Source organism: Phodopus roborovskii, unplaced genomic scaffold (assembly GCF_943737965.1).
Source record: "Phodopus roborovskii unplaced genomic scaffold, PHOROB, whole genome shotgun sequence".
Classification (NCBI taxonomy): Eukaryota; Metazoa; Chordata; class Mammalia; order Rodentia; family Cricetidae; genus Phodopus; species Phodopus roborovskii.
Window position 1 is genome coordinate 34821890 of NW_026126447.1, and position 26698 is coordinate 34848587.

Here is a 26698-nt window from a genome sequence, read left to right on the forward strand (position 1 = left end):
CTCCTTTGGTGACCCCAACCATAAAATTATTTCATTGCTACTCCATAACTAATTTTTTAGTTATGAATAGTAATAAATATCTGATATGCAGGATATCTGATATGCTACCCCAAAGGAATTGCAACCCACAGGTTGAGAACTGCTGTCCTAGAGCCTTATCTGTGGCCCCATCCTTTTATGGACGGGAAAATGTAAAGCCCACCATGTAAAAACAGGACCTTACATCAAACGGCTTAGAACCAGAGCCCTCTGTTCTTTCCTTCAGAACATTGAACAGTTTATATGAGCTCATGAGAGAGCTAAGAAACCTCCAAGGCTAGAGTCTCAGGTTTCTGTTGGCTACCATTTGGCCAGTTGCAGTTCTGGATATACAGGCTAATCTTCATAGGATGGTGGCTTCCTTCTGAGTCCTTTAGCTTACAAGAGTGTCATTCACCCAAAGAAATAATGCTTATCAAGGCAATAATCACCAATAGACAAGTCTACTGCAGATAACCCTGGCCATTCTGAGCCATGGCTTCCAGGGCCATTCTGCCTTGCTTACTATAAACCAGGTTTCACATCTCCCTCCAGTTTGCAAAATGGGGAAACAGACACCTTGAGCTGTTAAATCTTTTCTTTCTGGTCACTTGTTTCCTAAGGTACACCTTTGTTTTCAAGGAAGACAAGCATTATAGGATAGATGTCTACAGACCATCTATCTCCATCTCTAAGTAATTTTTTTAAAGAGAAATTCCCTCAAACTGGAAAACCAAAATGGAAGCCAGTGGGTTCTGGGTGTAGCAGGAATATAAACCTTGATCTAGCAAAACAGGAATGGCCATCTGGGATAAAAGAAGACAGGACACCGTGTGGTGGGATGTAAGTAGTAAAACTATTTGCTGTAGCACAGTGACTGCAGACTGCAATGATCTCAGACTGCCCTGAGCTCCTGCCTCGTATTCCTCTCTAGTGCCAGGATTAAAGGCATGTCATTCCAAGTGCTGGGATCAAAGGTGTGAGCTCTGTTTCTCTTTTAGACTGATTCCATGTAGCCCAGGGTGTCCTTGAACTCACAGAGATCCATTTGCCTCTGTCTCCTGACCACAATTAGCCAGGCTGGAATGTAGAATCGGATGCTGTGTCTTCCAGAATACTCTCCACAGTTACTCAGAGCTGAGCAATAGAAAAAGGATGTGATTTCCTACAGGGAAATTCCCTGGATCTTATTTACATAAACATTGCACGTTATGATTTGTTTGAGGCCCCTTTACCATAACTTCACAATATTTTTTAAAGCAGACTTCATCATCACCTATTAATTCTACCTTGTGAAATCACCAAAACCTACCTTTTCTCTCTTGGGTGCCTCACGCTGGCTTCATCCTGTCAGTTCTCAACTTGTCCTCTGAAGTCCGTCTGCCCCCACACAGGTCTACCATCCTAGTAAGCTGCAGCCTAGCTGCCCTCGGGTAGCTTGGCCAGCTTAGTCACATCGGGCTGTGTCTGACTAGCAGATGGCTTTTCCATTTTGATGCCTGTTAGCAGGTGAGCACAGTGCCACCACCAGGGTGACTACATCCACCATTTCCTCTCACGACTCTGGAATTTGTCCCCTGATACCTGTAGCTGATATAAACACTGATACCTGTAGCTGATATAAACACTACAGCTGATGTTGCCTTTCCAAAACATGCACTGAAAGTTAATTTGTTTTAAACTGAAAGTTAAAAGTGAAAGTGATCACTATCAAGAACCATTCATTCGACAACTATTTATTTGCCAACTTGACGTACACTAACCTCTTCTGGAAACAGGGACCCTCAAGTGAGAAAATAGGTTGAACATATTGGCCTGTTGGGCAGTCTGTGCAACTCTTTCTTGATTAATGATTGATGTGGGAGGGCCCAGCCCACTGTGTGTAGTGCCACCCTTTGGCAGATGGTGCTGGGTCCTGTAAGGAAGCTGGCTGAGCAAGCCCTGGGCGACAAGCCAGGCAGCAGTGCTCTTCCATAGCCTCTGCTTCAGTTCCTGCCTCCAGCTTCCAGACTGACTTCCCTCCATGGAAGACTAAAAAGAGGGAGATGAAATAAACACCTTCTCCCCAAGCCGATTGTGGTTGTGGTGTTAGCACGGCACTAGCAAGCAAGCTAGGACAGGAGCCCTCCTCCAGAGAAAATTCCTTTGCCCAAATACATTTAAGATTTTTCAACACACTTGTGTGTCACCCTTTGTCACTGTCCCCATTAGTCACCATTGAAACACACCTGAGCAGGAGACATGAGGCACCTCACCTTCATGTTGTACCCTCTTAATGTCCAGTGTAACCTGCAAGGCATTCCCTGCAAAGACAAGGGTTTTAATTGGAATCAGAGTCCTGATTTAAACATCCCTGCTGATGGAAACAGGACAAGTCCCTTAGCCTTGCGTAAGTCATTTGTCCACTAGGAAAATAAGTACTGACCAAATACCAACCAAAAGGCATATTTTAGAGCTAAGTCAGCAAAAGAACATAGTCAGCCCTCAGCCCACACTGCCTTTTCATCTTAGCAAACTTTTTGGTCACCTCTAATCCAAACCACCACTAGTTTAGTCTTCAGCTTTAAATCTGTGGAACATGAACACTGATTTAAGAAACAAACAAACAAAAAACAGCATTTGACAAGACACAGTGGTGATGAGCATGATACCACCTGCCATTCGGAATCCTTGGCCAGGCCCAGCCACCTTGAGAGGCCTGGGTCTTGGTTTTTCAGGTTAGAGTCCATGGCTTCTGGGGCACTGTGTGCCTTTCAGTTCTGAGAGACAGAGGCACTCCCTCAGGCAGGGAAGTATTCAGGCCGCCTGTGTATCTCTGTTTCCTAGAAGTCAGCGAAGTATATAGGAGTTTGACAGGAAAATTGGTCTTAAACCTTAATCCTGTGTACCCTATCTAGCTTGCAGCCGACACTGTATCCTAGCAACTACCATTGTATCAATCCTGACAACTGCCATTATATGAGTATAAAAAGTCTGATTGCAATAAATTTGTTTCAGACTCAGTCTTGTTGAGACCCCCTTCAACTCAGCCTGGTTTTAATTCCTACCACCTATACCAGCAGAGCATGGTTCATTGAGTAAGTGTTGACACTTACAAATATCCAGGCCACCAAAGGAGTTCTAGGTCAGACAGCACTCACCATGGTTCATGCTGACCTTAGGTACCAGAGTTGGAATGTGTCCTGTACTAGGCAAACAGACCTTTCCACACTTTGTAAAAGATGATATGGCTTCATAGATCGAGGATGGATGGATCGATGGAGTGAGTCCCACCTTTGGGAACCCTGAAACATGCTGATAATCCCTCAATCAAGGCTTTCCTCAGGTGACTCTCAGCTGTAGCAAGCCGACTAGGACAATATTCAAACAGGACGGGAAGCAGAACCTTGACAAGACACATGAAGAGCCACAATCACAGTAGCATGGCTCCCAAGGACCCCATCCACACGACAACCAATGGGCTGTGCTTGTATACACACTGGGGACAGCAACAGCCTTCAAGGAAAGCCTGATGTGTGATGCAGAGAGGAACCTAGAGGATACAGCATGTGAAACACACCAGTCCCCAAAAGACAACTACTGCACAATCCCACTTGTAGTAGACTAGTCAAACATGGAGAAACAGAAAGGACAGGGGCCATCAGCAACTAGAGGAGGGGAAATGGCGAATGTCCACTGCCCATAGCTTTGGTGAAGGGGCCTGGAGACAACAGCATGGCAAGGTGGACATGCTCTGTGGCCTTCAGTAAGTCATGAAGGTAACTTCTTAAAAAACACCTCAATGCACTCCTACCTTTACATACTATAATGTACTTCTGTCTCCATTGAGAGTACTGTACCAAGTGGCTGTCCTGCTGTGTGCATTTCACTCAGTACCTAGTAAAGATACTCAACACTAAGAAACCCCATCAAGCAGGTCAAATATCCTGAAAAAAGCTTGGCACTTTTCTCCTTCCAGGTCATTTTAGGCACATCAAAGACACTGACTATGCAGTCACAGGTACTGTTTTTGCAAAACATTAACACTGAATCGTGTACCCATCTCTGGATTGAATGCATCTACATGCCACCCTCTTAAGTGTGAGCAGAACCCTAGCTCTCAACTGCTCTCGATGCAGGAAGAAATTCTAACACTCATTTTCCAGAAAAAGTATTTATTTGACATCATTAAAAAAATATTTAGGCACATGATTTTTTCATGTTTATGTCACCTGATTTACATACCTCAATGCTCAGTACCTTGTAAAAACACTAAGTAAATTGGTAAATAAAATCTATTTTGAAGACATTATGAGAGGCGGACAACTGTGGGAAAGTCAGTCCTTAGCCCGAGAAAGGAACATCTGTGAACAAAATAATCTCTAAAAACATTTCTGTGAGACAATTAAAATCTAACCAGTAGATTTCTTTTTTAAAAAATACTTTCAAAAGGAAGTTTCAAAAAACAAAACACTAGCGGCTCTCATCATTCCACAAGGTGAAAGGTGAACAGAAGGAGGAGATGGCAGGCTTGGAAAAGTGATGGCATCGTTGACTATAGAGAGCTGCCCAGACGTTGAGGAGGCCAGTCCAGTGTGTAGAGTTCTGAGGTGAGGGAGGAAGGCCTGGAAACGACCTTAGGGTGACAGCTAAGTCTTCACTGAACCTCCATTCTGAAACACAACTGTCTCCCACTGAGACAGAAAATAGCTTTCACTTTTTCAAATTTGCTATCATAATATGAAAATAATTTCCCTCTTAAAAAGCGGAATCACAGTGGCTATAATTATACAGACAGTATTTTTGTTTTGTGCTTTCAAAGGGTTAGAGGACAGAGACTGTCGCCTAAGTATCTGGAGGCAAGGAGGCACAAGCTTGAGCTTCTCGGGAAACAAGCTGCCCTAAACCGATGGCGCTGAACAAACCAGGGAAGGAGGCCAGACCCACACCTGATGTGAGCCCTATGTAATGTAACTTCACTCACTCTCAGTATTTCTCCCCAGGGAAGGAAAACTCCAGTACAGTCTGTTCATGGGAGAAACCAGCATCACACAGATGTGGGAAGAAAGCATCCAGGTCAGGGGAGGGCTCAGGACGGGCAGTTCTGAGAGCAGCACGGCTCGTCTGAGCTAGAATATGATCTGAGGACCAAGTCCTCTGAAATGGAAACACTGTTCTTTGGGGTGGGCCTAAGACCGGTGTCAGCTGAAACTGCAGGCAGGCCTTATTTAAAAATCACCGAGTTCTTCCATTTGTGTCCTTCCAACTAAAGTCAGATCTCTGGTTGAACAATTGTACACTATGCCAGAATATGCCCTACTTACTTGTCCACATGCAGGTCAGTAAGTCTTCTCTCACTAGAAGAGCCCTAATAATGAAAGCAAAGGTGCCCAGGCCTAAAGCCCTCAGTGTGCCTGTGAACCGACCAAGGGACACTAATACTCTGTGCAGAATCTGCCTCAGATTTACTGACCAAAACTTTCCAGATTCCTGATATAAGATTGCAGAAAACTTATATATATAATATATACATATATATGTATATATAATTTATATTCAAGATGGAGCCTACAGATGAAATTTTAAAATATAGGGGAAAAAAAAAAATCAAAGCTCTCCTGTTCCCCAATGAAACATAAAAATTCACACTGTTTAGGCCTGCAGCATCCAGCCTGCTGCCCACAAAGGCAGCAGAGGCCCAAGCAAACACACCCTCCTCCACAGCAGCTGAGGTCTCTGTGCCATGCCACCCAGCTCTGGCAAATGCTCCTCCCTGGGGCCATTACGCCCGTCTACTCCCAGCAGCTCTCTCTCAGAATGGGGAAAACCATCCTGAGATGCTCATCAGTTGCATCCCAGGACTGAGGGTACAGGTGGGTGTGCCCTGAAGGGGTGACTTTGATCCTGCCAGGAAGAGATCAAGTCCCAACAGTACAAAGACACTCAGTTAGCTCTTCCCTCCCACCAACCAGTTCACAAGCACCAGCCCTGGTCTTGTCATGAGACTTGCAGACAGGAATATAAAGAGTAGCAATTGCACCCCCATAACGAAGGCATGGGGAGGGAGATGGCAGCCACCTCAACTATCTGCCTCTCTAGAAGAAGCATGACACCGAGCCACCGAGTGCTGTACTGGAGACCACAGATCCCCAGGGTCTCACTGTGGGCTCTGAACTCTCAGAGCGGTAGGCAGGCCAGGTGCTTCTAACCTCACAGGCCTGCAGTTCTAGAGGGCTGAAGGGACCAGCACACAGTCCCAGTTCTTGTGCTGTACAGAGAACCAAATTCTCCATCTTACATTCAGTCTGTGGCAGGAAGGAGCTTTTGTAACCACCATCAGCTCATCTCTGCATCCCCCGCACTCAGCACAATGTCCAACAGGTATGTTCCATGCATTACTGTTGAGTGACTAACAAAGTAATGGCCAGCTTCCTCCACCCTTTGCTTATCTCCTACTGAAAAAAATAGGGACCAGACCTTCCAAGGCACACTCAGCTGGCCCCACACAATCCAGGGAAGCAGGACACTTCAGAGCCTCGTGGGGTTTTCATTGCCGAAGTTGTCACCTTTGGCAAATGTAGTGATACTATGAAGATAATGCAATTAGAACAGAAAGTTCAGATCCTAGACTGTGTTTCCAGCTAAATCGTCTCCGGACACAGCCCGCTAGAAGGCAGCTCCAGCTGGAACACATTGTATATACTACCAGGAACACCTGGGTAGCATGCTACAGGGTAGAAGATTTCAAAACACTGAAGTTTCACTGTCATAGAGAAGAAAAATAAATTAAAACCCACCCAGTACATTTTCCAGTCTGACATAAATTAATTCAAACATAGTTAACATACAGTCAATAAATTTTCAAAGGCAACAATCAGTCCTAGGGTCATACAACTGCAAAGGAATATTACTCCCCGAGTCCGCACCCTTCAGTGTCTTCAGGGCACACAAGCGGCGGCCAGCAGGTCATACCGCTCCTTTCCCCTTAGTGTCCAGCTTGTTATTGGCCTCTGACTGTTTGCTCAGCTGCTCTTCAGTGAAAGTGATGTAAGAATACACCAGGCTTCCAGCGATACTGCAAGACAGGAAGCCACCGTGAGGGAGGGAAAAGAAGGAAGGACTTGTGACATTTGTAATGGGGAAGAGCCTGATAAAAGTTAAGTGCCCCCCCTCGTGGGAAATTACTATATAAATTAATACATCCATTTAAAATTCTATAAATGATACAAGCAATGATATCTTAAATGAGAAAATAACCACACAAAACATTAAATGTTGGTCACTTCTGTATAAATCACATAGACATGAATACGTGCTTCAGTTTGGACTAGAAGAGAGACAGATCTGGAGCACACACCAAAACCAAGACCAAGAATGCGCTGTGGGTGCAGCTGGCTGCTAAGATGCCATGTGGTTCCTCTCCAGTTAGAAGTAAGCTCGGTGAACATTCCCCTGAGCTCTTGGCCTATGCAGCTGGTTATCAGCATGCCTCACCTGTTCCTATACTGCACACCACAGTGCATCCATGCAGACAATGGTCTCTGTTTGTTCTCTGGGGGGGGGGACTTCAAACCTTCCCGCCTCTCAAACTGAGCTGGAAGCTGGAAGGGTTCACAGAAACAGCACCCCTGTCCGACTCTTCACTTGAGACTGCCAGTACCCATCCCACTGGGTCTCCAGCCAGCTGAGACCTTAAAAATTGTCCTGCCCTGGATCTAGGCCCCATCTTCGGCCTGGCCACAAGCTTCATCCACATGATTTAAAACTCATTCTGTTTTCCTCTGGGCTTTGATGACCCAGCCCCGGGCCAGCTGTGGAAGAGTGAAAGCTGCCAACCTCAGGCTCCCATGAGGAAGCGACTGAAACGAGGAGCTATTATACCACTACCCACTCTCTGCGCCCTCCGCCCATGCTACACAAAGCTTCCTTTACTCTAACCTTCCTGACACCATTTCCGCAGACTCATTTGTTGACGTGCATGGTATGTTTGCATTTTCATGCATTCCTGCCACTTCAATACCCCTCCAAGTGGCTACATCCCTGCAAGCTGCCCATTTTACAGAAGAAGAAAGGGAGTCCTCAACCTGTAGGAAACTTGCTCTGAGAAATGGCTCAGTGGTTAAGAGCACTGGCTGTTCCTCTAGAGGACCTGGATTCAATTCCTAGCACCCACACGGCAGCTCACAGCTGTCTGTATTCCAGTTTTAGGGGACCCATGGCACCAAGTACACATGTGGTGCACATATACATGCATGCAAAATACTCATACACAAAAACAATAAAGGAACTTGCTCAGCATCGGGGTTCCAGGCCAGGCTGTCTTGCGGCAGCAACTGCCTCCCCTCAGATCCCACTGTACTTGAGTCTGCAGCTCCCTGCCCTTCACTGTCATCAACCTGTGAACTTGCCAAGTCTTATTCTTAAACTTATTTAACTTTATGTGTGGAGGTGTTTTGCACGCATGAGTGCACACTATGTGCATTCCTGGTGTCTAAGAAAACCAGACACTGGATCCCCTGAGTCAGTTACAGACAGGGTGCTGGGAATTGAACCCTGGTCCTCTGGAAGTGAAGTCTGTTCCTTGGGAAGAGCAGCCAGTGCTCTTAACCGCTGAGCCACCTCTCTAGCCCCCCGAGTCTTATTCTTTCAGCTGAAGTCCCCTGCAAGGCGCTTGCACTCTGCAGTAATGAATAACAACGCCGTCCACTGCCCTGTATCACTGACTCCGAGCCAGGGGCTCTTGCTGCCCCTTGCCTTCAGCTGGCAGCTCTTCCATCCTGCTGCTGTAGAATCTGATCTGCCTCCAGCGTGTTAGTCCTGGCACACGAGTTCCCTGCTAGGCTGGCTAGGACCAAGCCTTTGTGCTAAAGTTACAAACTCCCTGAGGACCAGGTGCACATCTCCCCATCACAGAGCTCCCTTTCCTCCAAACCTACCCTAACCCAGGACAGTGGAGAAGGACTGCCCCTTCTTTCTGTCGTTCCATTTTCCTCTAGGTTGTTCCATCCCCATGACGACCTAAAAACAACACTTACTCTTCCTGTCACTGAGTTCCTTCACCTGGACAGGAACACCAGGAAGTACAGGCTTAGAGTAGGGCAGGGCTTAGGCATGTCCCCAGAGGCTATTCTACCCTGGTGTAATAAAATAATTCTGGACCAGCGTTGGGTCTTGGTTCAAACCCTGAATGTACTACTAGCTCTAAAATAGGAAAATTAATCTTTCTGAAGCATTATCTCTGTACTGAGTAAGAATGCCACTGTGAACAGGGGATGGCTTCTCTGTGTAGCCCTGGCTGTCCTGGAACTCACTCTGGCGACCAGGCTGGCCTTGGACTCTGCCCCCTGAGTGCTGGGATTAAAGGCGTACACCACCATTACCCTCCACCCCTGCCCCAGCTGGTACACGCCTTTAGTCCCAGCACTCAGGAGGCAGAGGCGGCAGATCTCCGTGAGTTCCAGGACAGCAAGAGAACAGAGAGAAACCCTGTCTTGAACCACCCCCCTCCAAAAAAAAAAAAAAAAAAAAAAAAAAAAAAAAAAAAAAAAAAGGAAAAGAAAGAAAAATAAGAAGGAAGAGTCAGCCACTGTGCATTTAGGTTTATCTGTTAGATTAAATGAGATTATATGCACTGAGAATATAACTGTGGGCTAGGATTGTAGCTCAGTGTCAGAGTGCTTGTCCAGCATAAGCAAGGGTTTGTGTTTGATCCCACTACAAAAATAAGAATAAAAATAAAGCCCATGTTAATGCACGAGAGCTTGCTCATGCACGCACACACACACACACACACACACACACACAGAGAGAGAGAGAGAGAGAGAGAGAAAGGGAGAGAGAGAGAGAGAGAGAGAAAGCGCACTATAGCACAGTGGTGAAGAGGGGATACCTCTTCTATTCTCCTTTCCCTGTTGACCCCGATACAGAGGAGAGGGGAAGCATCAGCACAGCTAGTCATGACACTATAAAACACTGCACACCAGACAGCACATGGACAGCAGATTTCTGCTTCTCCTGGTTCTGGGGCTGGGCAGTGCAGAGTGAAGGTGGAGCGTGCATGTGATAGGGAGCCTTCTCACTGGACCCTTGAATGAAGGAGGGGGCAGGGTTCCCTGCTTTGCTAAGGACACCAATCTTCAACTCCTGATGCCATTCCCCTTCCCAGGGCTTTTTCCCTAAAACTCTGACCCTGGGAGTCAGAACGGGAGCACCACAATCGGAGCAACACAGCATTCAGTCCACAGCAAGGGATGAAGGGAAGAGCTGCAGCCAATACTTCAGGTCTTTCCCCTGGACCTGACTATCATCAAGTACAGCATTTACAGAGATGCCATTTCATGAATCACCTGGTGAGAACTGAGTATCCAGCCAATTACATGTATAGGCACGTTAAAACTGAGAACTAATCACCATACAAGCCTTTCTAAAAACTTGAGCATAAATCTTAGAGACCCAAGTATTACTAATTCAGAGACCTGCTGAGGTAGACACAGTTGGAGGATAAAAATGGCACTGGGGATGAGGGAGGAGCAGGAGGAAGAGGAGGAAGAGAAGGAGGGTCAGGGGAATCTAGTTAGATTACTACAGTCTAGCCTGAAATTGCACCACCCACCTCTTCTAAGTCTGAATCTATGAATTCTACAGAAACTATACCACCTCTGATCAGATAGCCTGTGGTTTCTAGATTCACAGCATGCTGGGAGTGGAGCTCAGTGGGTAGACAGCCAGCCTAGCATAGCAGAGTCACAGGACTTGATCCCCAGAGCACTCTAACATGGATGGTAGATACATAATGTCACAGAACAAAGGGGGCTGGAGAGATGCTTCAGTGGTTAAGGGCACTTACTCCTCTTGTTGAAGAGCTGAGTTCTGTTTCCAGTACCCACATGGTGGCTCATAACTGCCTACAACTCCAATTCTAGGGGATCCAATGCCCTCTTCTGACATTCACAGGCTCCTGCACACACATCCACTCAGACATAGACATACACACATAGAAATAATACATACTTTTTAAAAATAAAAGTTACCTCCAAGGCCCACAGTCATGGCCATGTTCACTAACTTCCAATAATTAAATACTCAGCCTATAAAATCCATCAGTGTAGCAAGCCCATGGCAGAGAACAAGAATCCTACAGCCCCTGCTATTTGCCATGTTATTTGCCACTGACATGTTAGTGTGTGTGAGTTTGGCAGACAGCTCTGCATTCTATAAGCCAAACATGCCAATCTACTTAAAACCTATGAATCAACCGTTTGATATCTGCTATTTCCAAACAGGTATAATACCCGCCAAATAATTGATTTCAGGTGCAGTCTTCCCAGAGGTAAGGCCGGCTACTCTCAACTGTCCCAGAGCAAGCCACTGCAGAGCGCCTTCCCACCTTGCTTCATCAGTCAAACAAACAGCTGCATTGCCATTATCCCCACAGGGCCACCGTGGACTCCAGCAGCTACAAAGCTGTGAGCTCTGTGACAGAGAGCACCTTACTTTAGCTCCCTCGTCTGTGCAGCAGAAACTAGGGCTCCACTCCTACAGTCAGAATTAAGCTATAGAATCATGTGAAGGAATTAGTTCCTTAGAACCATGCAATAAATTATACGCTTATTGAAATGGTAATAAAACCATTTCAAAAGGTTAAGAGTATGCAGTAGCCAACTAGTAGGAGTAAAAGTCAAATGCTGAGGCCTTTCAAATACCCTTCTGTGAAGCCTCCCACACAAACCCTGGCAGGGTTTGTTTTCTGGGAACAGCACCTGCATTCCTGACCAATTGGGCAGTTTCTTCACAACAGCAATCCTGCAAACTCTTCCCAGGAAGGTCTACAGGTGCCTAGTCATTGCTGTGGATACCACTAAAGTGTTCCACACTGCCACCCCTGAACTGCACAAGGATCTCCACATGAAGGGCTGCCAATAACACCACCTTCCTTCAGGCTAATCTCAACACAGTGGCTAAACGGTCCTGCTAAAACTAAGTCACATGACACTACACTCAAACTCTGCCAACATCCTTCCCTCTCCCCCACAAAAATTTTGAAATGACCATAAAGCTTCCCCTTAATCTACTCCTCTGACTAGCTGAATGGCATCTCCTTTCACTGATCAACCCTGCCATGCAGGCCCTGCTCTGGAAAATTCCAGATTCACTAGCTATTCACTTGATCTTCTCTCTGAAATAAGGGACTCACTCCCTCTATTCCTGGTCTGAACATGAACTGCAGCCCACAACCCTTCCTAGCCAGCTTTTCTCCACCTTGTTTCTCTATGGCTTTCTCTCCAGCCAGCAGAGCAAGCATCTATGCAATAAGGAAAACTCCAGAAAGAAAGGCTTCCGGTTCATTCCAGAAGCACTGCCTCACCTGCCTCAGCCAGGCTCTGAGCACACACTTGTTTATAAATAGACTGTCTTCCTGGCCAGATTAGAAACCCCTGAAGAGGAGATTCCTCTCTGGTTTGGCCTTGTTCAAGTAGATACTTGCTTTAGTCTAAGGATCAAATGGATTCACTGGCCGATTCTATTTCACCTACCAAGGGAGCTAGAAGAACAAGGACAAAACAGTAATAAGACAGAAGGCAAGCAAAGAGACCAGAATGCAAAGCGAGCTGCTGCCTCCCAGGTATCTGTTTATGCCCTACCTATACCAAAATAAGTATTGGTCTTTGCACACACTTCAAAAATAGAAGTGTATTAGTCACAGAAGTCTGGCCAGGCTACGAACCATTCCAGCTGCCTAGGAGTTTTGGGAGACTGCCCAGGAATAAATTTAGAAGGAAAAAAAAAAAAAAAAAAAAGACAAGAACAAAAACCTACAAGATTCCCAAACCCTGTTGAGATGTTTGTGGCACCCATAGCCTTGACAAGGGTATCACTTGCTTTATTAAAATGCCAGACAAATGCCTGCTCCAGATCAGAATTCTGGTGAGGTCCCATGTGCATCTGTGGGTTTTCAAGAGAACAGTTAAGGGAAAAAGGAGGCCAGCTTAAATGCCTTTGGCATCTCCTCCCACCACTCCTGACTATTGCCCAGGAAGAGGTTTCTAAGGCACTGAGGAGTAGTGTTCGGTTCTGTTGTTTGCTTAAGCATCTTTGATGCTTAGGACTAAAGCACCCTGCCACTTCCTCTCTTGTATCTGACTCACCTCTCCTTTCTTCTCTCCTCAAGAAGATTTAAATATGAGTAGATTCCCACTAGAACTAGGAGAGCAAGCACACTTTATGAGCTTTCCACATCTTCATGAAATTTCTTCAAATCTCCAAGTCTCCTATAAAGTAACCGCAGTCACTGGACTCTCTAGGCTGATTCAAGCCACTGAGGAGCAGAAGCAAGCACAGGACAGGCAACTTGAAGTGAAATCCCCCAATTTTAAAAATGAGAAGATAAGGTCATGAAGAAGGAACAGTAGGTAGCTGGCAGCGGCAGCAGCAGAACATAGGATTTTGCTATATTTCAGGTCTCTCCTCTTCCCACAGAGACATTATCAAAGAGCTAGCTGGCTTCCCTACAGCTTGTCCAAAAGTCCAAGCTACTCTAATGAGAAGCCATTATGTAACCATAAACAGCCTGGCAGATGTGACCACAGCAGTCACTAAAGGAATACAAATATGTCCTTCTCTTTCTCCAAATGAGAACCACCAAATAAAAAAAAAAAAGCTCAGGCTTCTACTTCAGAGCACTGGACCAGAAGGGTCTCTAAGAAGGGAAACACCGAGGAGAGACACCCTGGCACTAAAAACACCACATACAATTTTAAGGAAAGAAGCAGAGTATCCAAATGAGAGTGTGACAGGTCCAAGTGCTGGTCAAGGTTGATGGAATGTTCTAGGAAGCAATTCTACAGCTGGACCACACCACATCATGGTCTGATCTGGCCACACACAGGTCACAGTAAAATGGCTTTTTATTACCCCCCAAAATGGTTCCAGGCTTACATTACCAGGACATATATTATGAAAAGCTATGGAAATAGAGTTAATATTTATCTATTGACTACTACTAAGTAAACAATACTGATGTTAAGAATATAGATATGGGAGCCTGGAGAGATAGCTCAGTGGCTAAGAGCACTGACTGCCCTTCCAGAGGTCCTGAGTTCAATTCCCAGCAACCACATGGTAACTCACAACCATCTGTAATGAGATCTGGTGTCCTCTTCTGGCCGGCAGGGGTATATGCAGGCAGCACACTGTATGCATAATATATAAATAAATCTTAAAAAAAGAAGAAGAATACAGATATGGAAGATGAACTGCGAATCAGCCACTCAGCAGCTAGACAACTAGGGCAAGTGCCTTAGTCTCTCTGTGAAATGGGATATTCGCAGAAGCCATTACAAAGGATGGCTCCTTGCACAACTTCATAAATCAAGCATGAAAACATTGGGAATACTGTGCTGTTATCACTATGGCTAGATGCCTCTCATGGGAGGAACAATACATACTGGCATAATTAAGATAAGCAATTTTGTGCCTTCAAAAGCTGGTCATCTAAGAGGCTATGAACACTAACTTATTCACTCACTTATAGAACATGTACCTTAGACTCTGAGATCTAGCCCTCTGGATTAGAGTCCCCCAGCCATGACTTGGGTGACACTGGCTCACTCTAGACCCCTCTTCTATGAGGGGACCCACTGTGAGACAGTAGAATTCCTGGCATAGAGAAACAGGGTCTGTGCCTATCTTCAAAATGCATTCATGTTCCTTTCTCTAGTTCTCAGCCTCCTTTATAGAGCTGAAATAAAGAAGAAAAAACCAACCAAACAAACAAACAAACCACATATAAAATAGTGTTATGAGAATGTAGGCAAATGATAGAAAGGACTTTATTTTTAATTAAAAGCATGAAAGCAACTGAACATGTATGTTTATATAACATATTCAAAAGCACCTTAATCTACACTTCCTTATAAATAAAAATGAATTGAAAACAGGCTTTGTGAACAGTTGTGAAGCCTGAAACAAAAACATCTGGACACAAGTGAAAACCTTTCTGGACTTGGGTCAGGCAAAGACTTCTCAGATATAATGAAAGCACCACACACACAAGAAAACATCGATAACTTGTTCTTTATCAGAATCTAAAATTTTTCTTCTCTAAAACACAATGTTAATAAAAACACAAGCCCCAAAACAGAATACACTATACTTTCAAAACTCTAAAAGATTGAGGAGAAATGACCCTAGTGTTTCAGATGGGCAAATACCTGACTTACCACTTCACTAAAGAAAATATGCTGATGGCATGTCAGCATTGAAAAGATGCTCACATAATTAACCCTGGGAGAAACAAGGTCACAGTGAGACTGCATGACAGAGCTGGGAGAGGAGTTAAAAGCAAAGTGAGACAGGCAGCTCCCAAGGCCAGGGTGCAGAGCACCAGAACTTCACACACTGCTGGTGTCCATGCAAAGTGGTCCCGACATTTTGGAAGGAAAAAACAGGCTGGCAACTTCTTCTCTCTCTCTCAATCTCTCCCCCACCCCTTCCCTCCCTCTCTCCAGGAAATCCAATCCGGGGCCTCCCATACCTGGCACTCTAGCACCAATTGACACCCTAGCCTGCAATTTCTTATTAAATGTGTTACTATACAACCCAGGAAATCTACTTCTAAGTATTTATCCCACTGCAATGAAAACTTATGCTCATATGCAAACTTCTAAGCAATTTTTTATGGACAATAATACATAATGGCATTATAGCTTTAAACTGAAAATGGCCCAACTGCTTTCAAATGCTGAAAGATGTAACATATCCATCCCATAGTGTGCTCAGCAATAAAAGTGTATGAGACATCCATACATGCAAAAACAGCTGGAAAACATATGAAAGAGCCAGACTTGAAAGTGAAACATAACACATATCATCCATGTAACATCCTGGAAGCTCTGTCAGGATCTGAGGGAATAGAAGCGATCACACACAAAAGGGTAACAGAGACTAAATGCACTTGTCAAAACTGATCGCACTCTACACTGGGAAGAATAAATTATTACATTTAATTATTTAATCATGTGTTCATTTTTTAACGACAGAAAAAGATGGCTTCCAGAGAGCTGAGGAATTGCAGCCTGCCTGGCTATAAGATTACAGTGTCATTATTCAGGAAGAGCATTCTTCAGGCCTGAGTCACAGGCGACAACCCAGACTGATGGATGGATGCACAGAGGCAAGTTCTGTCTTCACTATTCATTCCCTACCCTTCCTGTGGCTTCTTTTTGGGGAGGGGCCCTTGGCTAAACACTGAGGAATTGGACACTGGAAAAAAGCATTTAGGGAAGATTCAGACAGGCTCTCAACTGTACTCTAATGAAAACATTAATGCCTCATTGAATCATAGAATTAAAGCTGAGTGGCACCTGGAAGACTACTAAGCATGACCCATGCTCCCTGCACTTGAGCCAGGCCAGAGTGAGGGACATTCAACTTTTCTTTTGGGTTGGTATTTGAGATAGGTCTCTTGTGGCTAAGGCTGGTGGCGATTTGCTATGTAGCGGAGGATGAATGCTTATTCCTCCTGCCTCCACTGCCAAATTGCTGAGATTACAGATGTGAGCCATCACAACTGACTCTCAAGCCAGCCCTTCCTAATACAACAAAGAAGCCAGACTTGTTCAGGCTTAATCATATATTCTTCAAGAATGTGGTTTCTTTCAACATGAAGACTGTTAATAGGAATTGGAATCATTTCTAAACAAGTGAAATCTATTCAATGGTCCCTGTAGTTTGGCTTTTACATTCAAAAGCTAATCTTTGCATACTAATTAATCAAAGAGATCAGAAACCAAAATACAGTCCTAGAAATTATAAAGGCAATTTCAGTTTTAAAGAAGAAGTGAAAAAACTAAATAATATACTTTCCTTGCCAAAAGCTATAATGAAAATAACACTGGAACAGGAATTGGGCTGCCTGGATTTCAGTGCTATTGGATTCTGTCATTCTAACTCAACAGTAAGAGTTTCATCCCTAACATATAACAACACTGGAACTCAGCAGAAGCATCAGTAAAGACAAACAATAGCCATCACCCCCCCCCCAACTCCACACCCCTTCAAGAGGCAACTTCCTGAAACCACATAGTGTTGCTTTGAGAAAATGGCCCCCACAGATTCAGAAATTTGAATGCTTGGTTCCTAGCTGGCGAACTGCTGGGAAGGATTAGGAGATGTGCTCTCCTTGGAATAGGTGTGTCCTTGTTATTGAAGGCAAGTTACTGGGGTTAGGTTTTGAGGTTTCAAAGCCCATGCCAGGTCCAGAGCGTCTGTCTGTCTACCCCCAACCCCCATCCTACCCCACCTGCCTGTGGATCAGAATGTAAAGCTGTCAGCTACTTCTCCAGCACCATGCCTGCCTGCATGCCTTCAGGATCCCCGGTTAATGGATTAAACCTGTGAAACTTTAAACAAGCCCCCCCCCCGGTTAAGGGGTGTCTCTTCACAGCAACCGAACAGTGACTAAGACACACATCCTTCACCAATTCCCCCTGCCAACTCCACCCCAAGTAGATGGCAATAGGCATTAGGAGAATGACAAAGGACATTACGAAGCTATTACTATTATTAATCTCATATTTATTAATAAGGTAAATATGTACTGTCATTTGTTTTTTACACTTGAAGTGAAAGGTTAGGAAAGTTATGTCACTTTCTGATAACTAATAAGATGAGGGGCTGGTGAGATGGCTCAGCCAGTAAGAGAGCTAGCCCCAGACCCATGGAAAAGAGAGGACTGGGCATCAGGATGTACACACATACACTCACGGATACGTGCACTTACAAATAAATAAAAGTAAAAATAACTTCTAAAATAATTCCTACACACAATGGAGCCTGGTTTTTCCCCTGGAAGGGTAGTGTTTCCAGCAATTAAGATGGCCGGGACTGTAGGTAGAGTTGATTAGGAGAAAATGAAAGGAACTGGGTTTGGAATAAGTCAGGTAGAGGTGGCAAGTAGGTTACTAGGGACAGAAGACTAACATCAGGGCAGAGGTCAGCCCCAAAAATAAGCTGGGTAACTTATAGGCATATAAATAATACTTAAGACCACAAAGTCAAACCCTGGAACTGAAAGAAGGCTGTGACAGTGTCAATCAACCCTTCACTGATGGTGGCAAACAAAGGTTAAAGAAAGCTGTCGGTGTTGGTAGAGAGCTAATTGAGGCAGCCGCTACAGAAATCAGTGTGCACATTTCTCCACAACCTACAGCTGGAGCCACCACATGACTCAGCCTTTTTAAGGCAAATACTGGAAGGACTCTACATCCTATTACAGAGATACTTGTTCACTCATGTTCATTGCTGCTCTATTCACAATGGCTAGGGCCTGGAATCATCTTAGATGTCTATCCGCTGATGAAGGAATAACAGAAATGGAGTTTATTCCGCTGTAAAGAAGAGTGATGCTATGAAATGTGCAGCTAAATGGATGAAAATGAAAAAAAAATATATTAAGTGATAGAACTAGGCAGGCAAAAAAAAAAAAAAACATTCTTTTTCACATGTGGGTTTTAGTTTTGAATTTAATTCTGTGTTCAACATGGAGCATGTGTAGAAAGAGGCCGCTGGGAGGGAGGTGCCTTCAGTGAGGGGTTTAGACAACAGGAAATGTGATCATAGAGAGTGGGAATCGTGGATATGGAAAAAGTTAAACAGGGAGGGAGTGGGAAAAACCAAGATGAAGGGTATAAAAAAGCTATATGGAAACTTCCTATCTTGTAGCCAAATTTAAAAACATGTTTATGGAAAGAGAGAGTTTGAAGGAAGATTTTCTGCATGACTGGAAAAAGCTAAGAGTTATTAAACAAAAACCCTACTGCTAGATAGGGGATACCTCCTTAAAACAGTTGGACATGGGGACTCCAGAGGCCCCCAAAACAGCAAAAGCCCTTCCTATCCCTCTTAGTTGTCCACCAGAACTAAGTGATAAAATCCTGTTGCTGAAGACACCAGATACCCTGGATGCAAGATACACATATAAATCTAGCAGGAACCAAGCAGGAAGACTCCTCTCTGCTCAGTAGCTTCCACAGTCCTAGAAGGAGAAACCTGGCCCACGTTTTTCTTTTCGTCGGTACATCCATTGAAATGAAGGTGCCCGAAGGGTGGTGGTGATGCACGACTTTAATCCCAGCACTTGGGAGGCAGAGGCAGGTCAGCCTGGTCTACAAAGTTCCAGGACAGGCTCTATAGCTACACAGGAAACCCTGTCTCTAAAAACAAACAAATGGGCCCCATCAATAACCAAACAAGGATGAAGTTCAGGGGCCCCCACCCTTTACTGCTGAACTATTTGCTACTGATAGACTCAGGGATCGGGTAACCACTGCCTTCACCTGTGGACCTGTTGACAACCCACCAGGCTCCTATGGATAGCTCCATTTCTGTGACATGGAAATGGCACTGGTTAAATTAAAGAGGTCACAAAACTAAAGGGAAGTCAGGGAAAAGGAATGGCAGTGGTAAGGGGGAACTGATAGGAAAGGGAGTTAACAAGAGAGGAAATGAGCACAGAGAAATCAGAATATATTGTATTTGTGTATGGAATTGTCAAACAATAAAATCAGTTTTAAAACACTTTTATTATTTATGTGTGTAAATGTTTTGCCTGCGTTTATATATCATGTAGTTGTCTGGTGCCTGTGGAGTCCAGCAGAGGACAGCAGATCCCCAGGAAGTAAAGTTATAGATGGTATGAGCTGCCATGTGGGTGCTGGAAATTGAACCTGGATCCTATAGAAGAGTAGCCAGTGCTCAGAACTTCTGAGCTATCTCCTCAGTCCCACAAAATTAATATTTTAAAATAGTGACATACCTACAGTCAGAAATCATAACTGTAATAGAATTTCTTGAGAGCATTACCTGATCAAGTTTAATAAGCAAATTACTATTCAGGGAAGAAAGTTCAACTCCAAATCTTGCACGTTGAATATGGAACCATTTCCTTCTGTATCTTTAAAATGTTAGCTAGAGACATTAAAATATACTTACCACATTGCTGATACTCTGTAAGTTTATTTTATAAGTGAACATATTTACAACTGAATGAACAGCCCAATCCCAAGATTTGACACTACTTGCCCACTTGTCACTGTACTTATATTTAATTCAATATTTTTACTTACCTGATATTTAGGCCAATAAAATTTGTCCATGTGAAAATATAGTCTCCACCAAAGACCATTCCAATATAAGTTATTAATATATTCTAAAAGGAAAAATATTGATACTTTGTTACCTAAGTCCACCCAAGCTTTTGCAGTATACACGTGATTTAAGTACAAAATGTATAAGCTCACAGTACCAGCATAGGTCTACTATCTGTGTGTAGCAAAAGCAAGAACAGGAATAAGGGATCTCTGACATGAACCTTTCCCAGGTCTGATTCTCCTAAGAATAAATACTCACCTACATGAAGACTACTATATATCATCACACTTTCTCTGCCTCCTGGTGTGGCCAACATGATTTTTTCCTCCCATTAGGCTAACTGTTGGCTTGTGAGGGGAGAGAAAAGAAGGTTGCTTAATTGCAACCATTTTCCTTCTTTTAAAAATGAAAAGGGAGATGGAGACTAGACCAACACTGAATGTCTTTTGTGGACTTTTCCTTGATATCTTAAGTAAATAAATGAATAAATAAATAAGAAGTAGGGCCAGCCAGGCATTGGTGGTGCACACCTTTAATCTCAGCACTCGGGAGGCAGAGGCAGGTGGATCTCTGTGAGTTCCGAGACCAGCCTGGTCTACAAGAGCTAGTTCCAGGACAACCTCCAAAGCCACAGAGAAACCCTGTCTCAAAACAAAACAAAACAAAAAAGCAAAGCAAAACAAAACATAAAACTGTAAGTAGTCTATTAGCTTGAGAGGGTGCAAGGTGGAAGGAAGGGACCTAGAGAAGAAAAGAAGGTGGGAGACATACTTTCATTTAAAAACTATTAAAAATAAATTTAAAAATAAAAAGGCAATTAAAAGAGATCCCTTCTCTTATTCACAAGTACAAATATATTTTGGGTCTTTAATTATCCTCAGAGTACAAAAGCAGACTACAGCTTTCTAAAGCTTAAACTATTATTTGATGCCTCCCTAATTACTCTCCTTCCCTTCATGTAGTAAGTCAATCCCTACCACTCCACCTCCTCCCCTTCTTGGCTAGTAAACTGCCATGAGCTGTGAATGTCACATTCTTAGTACCTGGATTCTCCAAGATATGCCTGTGAGTCAAAAATTGAGGCTGTGTGTTCAAGGCTAGGACCAGGGGTGGGGGGATGGGAGGGTATGGGGGGAGTGGGGTGGTGTAGCTTAATGGGAGAGCGTTTCCCTGGCATGTGCAGACCCCTGGGGTTTGATCCCCAGCATGGGGTGGGCATAAAACACACTGAGCCAAACTTTAAAATTGTCTTTATAATGAAATGTCCTTGGGGTGGGGGCATTCAGAACTAACCATGTCAAACTCTGATTTCATGATGGGAAGCTACAGACGTCCAGGAGTTTTGACCCACTGCAGTTTATCATAAGGTCAATGCCCATTCCTCTGGGGCTGCAGAGAAGAATCTAAAGATAGTTAAGACCTTCCTTCTGCATTCCCTTCCCTCACTGCTGACTAACGAAGGCACTGACTGGCAACTGCCTTCCTTTTCCAACATGATCATAGATCTTGGTCTGGGCTCTTTCAGAAAGCAAGCCCACCTTGCTGATTGCTGAGGGATAGAGCATCTGGGTCTGTCTTAAAACTGAAGAACTAGGATTGCTAAGTCAGATAACAGAAGTCTCAGGTTTTGATGAGCATTAGCTTGGTACTCATGTTAGCTTGGCTTTTCTGCCTGAAGACGAATGATTCTTCCTTAAATAAAATGGGACAGGAAGAAAGACATCACTGGAAATGCCAAGTGCAGCTTTGAAAAGCAGGCCATTTGAGGGTTGGCTCAGACCTAGGAAACTCCCCTTGATTAGCTTCTGGCAGGCTTCACCTCCCAAAGAAAGGGCAGTGCTCGAAGCACAAGCACTCTCACTGGGGGCTGCAGGGATGGGTCTATCACTGTCAGGAAGCAGTCTCCTCTGTTTCTTCCTCTACAGTAACTAACATGTCGGACTTTTTCCCACTCTCCTGAGCTAAGCCACCTTCGAGCAGAGGCTGTGTCCTTCCTAAGTTCTTATAAGCTAGTTTAGAAATTACCACCACAACGTGCCAAGCTGGTAAGCTGGCACACAGGAGTAAGGCTATGCGACTGAAGGTTACTGACGGATTCTTTTACATTCTATTTTATTGTCTCATTATTATTGTGTCTATAATAGGAGAGGGTTGCACGTGCAGTTGGCTAGAGGACAAAAGTTTTGTGGAGTCAGGTCTCTCCTTCCACTCTGACATGAATTCTAAGAGTCAAACTCAGGTCATCAGGCTTACACAGAAAGTGCTTTTACCTGCTGAGCCATCTTTAAAAACATTTAAACAGTTTTTACTTATTGATTTTGGGAAGCACTCATCCCACGGTGCATAAGTGGAGGTCAGAGGACGACTTGCAAGAGTTAGTTCTCACCTAGTACCATGTGGGTTCCCACAGTATGTAAACAGAGGTTAGAGGACAATTGCAAGAGTCCAAGTCTTGCCTTCCAGCATGTGGGTTCTAGACATTATACTCAGGTTGGCAGACTCAGCAGCAAGCATCACTGACCCCATGTTTTTAAGTTAGAGTAACATTTTCTAAATTAAGTGGATTCCAAAAGGAAACAGTATTGTTATTTCAACTCACCTTAATGCAGCCAACTATTGTTGTGGTGAGAGCAGAATTATACTGAGTGCACAGCACTGTGGCATACATCAAGATAAACCTAGGGCACAGAAGGAAAGGGTACGTTATAGGCTAGCGCTTGCTTTCCCACAATCCTTCACCAAGAGAAACAACCAGTGCTAGCCATGCAGGCCGGAGCAACTGAGAGCTCTCCGTGTCTCTCCACAGCTTCATATCCTTGAAACTGCACTTGAGAGAAACGCGTGTCTGTTTTCTAACTGGGTACTATCCTTGTGAATGAGACGTTCCTAAGGATGAGGATTCCTTAGAAAACATACTTCCTGCTAACTCATGCAAGCCAGACAGGATGCACAGGCTCACAGGCCTCTGTCATCTTGGCACTTGCCATTAGGATAAAGTAACCCTAGGGCCAGGATGAAGGCAAGATAGATTCTCAATAAAGGAAGAAAACCAAATGAGAACTCAAGATCTACTTAACAGCTACCCAACAGCATCTGTAATGCCCAGATCACTGAGGCTTCTGAGCACTGTCTCACTATGTGCATGTCCAGTCATGAGCTACAACCAAATTGGCCAGATAAGGAAAACACACCTGGGAAATGCAGAGACCCTCTCCCCTCCTACACAGAGGTCAAGTAGTCCCAAATTGAAATGCCACTACTGCCAACCACTAACCATGCAAGCTTAATGAGTTAAGCTCTGACCCTTCTTTCTTATAAGTGAGAAACAATGACATACACTAGATGTCAATGTTGAGGAAAATGAAACAATGCAAATGGAAATATAATAGCTAATATCAGACATTGGGATGGTGGATAAATATACATTTCATTTCTCCATCCATCTATGTGTGGCTTGGGATCAGTTCAGCATATTCCCAGGGAATGTGAAACTACCAGGAGGTGACACATTCAGGAAACTGAACAAGACATTCAGAAACAAGGAAGAAAAACTCTAAAACAACTTTCTGAAACCTGCTTCTCTAGGAAATGAATGGCTAGGAATGTATAAAGGCTTACCCCATCACACAGGAGAGGGTGAACTGCAGAAGGAACAGGGTGTCTGTCCAGCCCTCAAACTCCATCACCTGCAAAAGACAATAAAACACTGGTTATTGAGCAGGCTGTCCTGACAGCTCTGTCACTAACTGGAGTCCTTTAGTTCATCTGTCACTTCCCTGCTACATCAGTACAAGGACTAAGTGTGATACTCAAGAGTTTCAAATATTGGAGGAAGGAGAGGCACTTTCTTTCTAAAGCGTGTGGCCCTGGTAGATGGTCCCACTCCCATGTGTACATGAGCAAGACAAACCGGACTTGGTCAGTTATTTTTAAAAAGGGCAAGGAATATGACGCTGGAAGGTAGATTGGAGAGGTGGTTTAATGGTTAAGAACACTTAAGGACCGGAGTTCAATTCCCAATACCCCTGCAGGAAATCTCACACTCTCTTCTGGCCACTGTAAGCACCCCACACATGTAACACACATACATACCCAAAGTAGAACTAAATAAATTTAAAACAAAATTAGGGGAAGCATGGGATGAATATAATCAAAATAAATCATATATGTATATATATATATACATATATATGAAATTCTCAAAGAACCAGTTAAGATATCGTATTATGAAAAAGAACTGCAGATATGTGTACTTGAACCAGTTTTCAGTATGCACTTTCAAAACTGAAATGTAGAGGAGACTGAACCTCCCCAACTTGGTATTAAGAAACTCGCTATGGGTCCAAGTCACACCTGCCTAAGTGCACCATTTTTGCAGGTGGCTATCAATCAAGGGCTTTTCTGACCCTCCTGTAGTACACAGATGCCCAAGTGCAGCCTTAAGTTACATGTGTACCAGAAGCCATCTGGAGAAAATTAGTCAAAACATTGTCTTCTCCTTGGAAGCTGTTATCCTGTTGTTTTTGGTGCTTGTTTGTTTTTACGACAAAATGTAAAGAACCCCAAAAGAAGACAGGGTCATCTTCCATCAGAGGATGGAGAAGTAAATGTGAAAAACATTTCACCTTGTATCTCTGTGCCAACCTGTCCAGCTGCAACTCTTCCTGCATCTACCTAAATCCCAGTGTATGGTTCCTATGATATCATACTCTTCCTGTTCACAAAACACGAGATGAAGTTTCATCTCTGTGAGCCTCGGCCTGGCTCACAGAGCCCTCCCTGTCCATAATGACTCACTCCTGTTCACCCATCAGGCTAAACTCAAGGCTCCTTCATGGGGCAGCAGCTGATGAAACCCTTCCGTGGTGCCTCAGTACTTTCCTCCACGACTCTTACCTCTCAACTGTCTTTCTCCACCATGCCCACAGACTGTGAGCTCCATGGGAAGACCCACTTTTTACCTAATCATATTTCTAGCATAGTGGTTATTCAGCTTGTTCATGATTTTTTCTTTTTGAGGTATATCATATCAAAATTTAAAAAACCCACCAATTTGAAGTAATAATAAAAACAATGATTGACAAATTTTAAGTGCATAATCATTATTACAGGCAAGATACTGCACACAACCCAAACATCGCCTGCTCAGTCAATCAAATATCTCCCTTATTCTAGCCCTGGACACCTCTAAAGTACTTTTGGCCGTAGAACAGGCCTGTCAGAGATGAAGATACTAAAGACACACATGTGTCTCTCAATCTGACTATCAGACCATTGAAACAGTGGGCCCCAAAGAAGTGTAAATTTCCCCAAGAATCTCATGCTGGGTCCGATTCCCAGCACCCACAAGGCAGCTCACAACCATCTGTAACTCCAGTCCCCAGGACCCAGTGATCTTCGGGCTGGAGTTCAGTACGACTAGGACAGCTTTGTTGTCCAACAACTTCAGGTAGAGCGAGTACATAGCGCAAACTCTTCGGAGTCTTCCTCTTTGCTCTTTCCTGACACTGATTCATCCGGTCCTGCAGACATTGCCATACACTAACTTGTACCATCAATTCTAACAGCACTCCACCCTGAGAATACACCACACTATGCTGAATCACTACTCGGTGGACTTCATTTGTGTGGTTCCCACATAATTTATTCTTAAAAATAAAGATGCAATGAATCTGTGGGAAACATCTGTGGCCACATTTTCATTTATCTTTTGTAAAACCTGGTCTGTGAGACTGACCGCTCTTTTAGTGAACTCATCTTTACAAGAAACTGCCAAATTATTTTCCACATTAGTGACACAACTTTAGGTTCTCACCAGCACTGTTTAGGATTCTTGTTGCTCTGCACTCTGGCTCACTTAGAAATGTTTTGGGCCAGTCTACCAAACAGTAAGTGGTCTCCTGTAATTTTAACTTGTATTACTCTATTGACTAACAAGTGAGTACTTCTTTAATGAGCTTACTTAATATTAGTATTTCTTCTTTTATGAAACATCTGCCCAAATAGTTTGCTCTGTGTGTGAGAGACGCATACCTACCTGAGTGTATAGCTGCACAAGCCTGTATGTGTGCTTGCTGCCATGCAGAGGCCAGAGCAAGACATCAGATCCCCTCCATCTTATTGCTTTTTTTTTTTTTTTTTTTTTTTTTTTGAGACAGGGTTTCTCTGTATTGTATTGGAGCCTGTCTTATTGCTTTGAGATGGGGTCTCTCACTGAACTATTTTGGTTGGGCTGCCTACCCGGTGAGTTCCACCTGTATCCACCCCCTAATGTTGGGGTTATTGTATATATACTTTTTTTAACTTTGATTTTTCTTTTGTTTAATCTGGATGTTTGGAATCCAATCTCAGGTTCTTATGCTTGCAGAACAAGAACTCTTACCCACTGAGCCATCTCCCCAACTTTTCCAAAAGTTACATTTATTTATTTTGGGGGAAGAGAATACACATACCATGTGTTGGGAAAATTTAGGAAAGTTGGTTCCCTACTTTCCCACCATGTGGGTTCCAAAGATCCAACTCAGGTCATTGGGCTTGACCCTCTAAGCCATCT

The 26698-nt window shown here is 43.9% G+C and overlaps 1 protein-coding gene across 1 annotated transcript in view; it reads right to left on the reverse strand.

Annotated features, from left to right (window-relative positions):
- Window positions 1–6802: 6802 nt before the first annotated feature.
- The window catches only part of Slc35d1 (solute carrier family 35 member D1), a 38702-nt gene continuing 18806 nt past the window's right edge, over window positions 6803–26698 (reverse strand). Inside the window, exons 9-12 of the mRNA XM_051188282.1 lie at window positions 23764–23831; window positions 22745–22823; window positions 20121–20203; window positions 6803–7072 (exon numbers count right to left, since the gene is read on the reverse strand). Of these exons, the coding sequence (XP_051044239.1) occupies window positions 6964–7072; window positions 20121–20203; window positions 22745–22823; window positions 23764–23831 (339 nt within the window). The 3' untranslated portion in view covers window positions 6803–6963. The remainder of the gene's footprint in view (window positions 7073–20120; window positions 20204–22744; window positions 22824–23763; window positions 23832–26698) is intronic.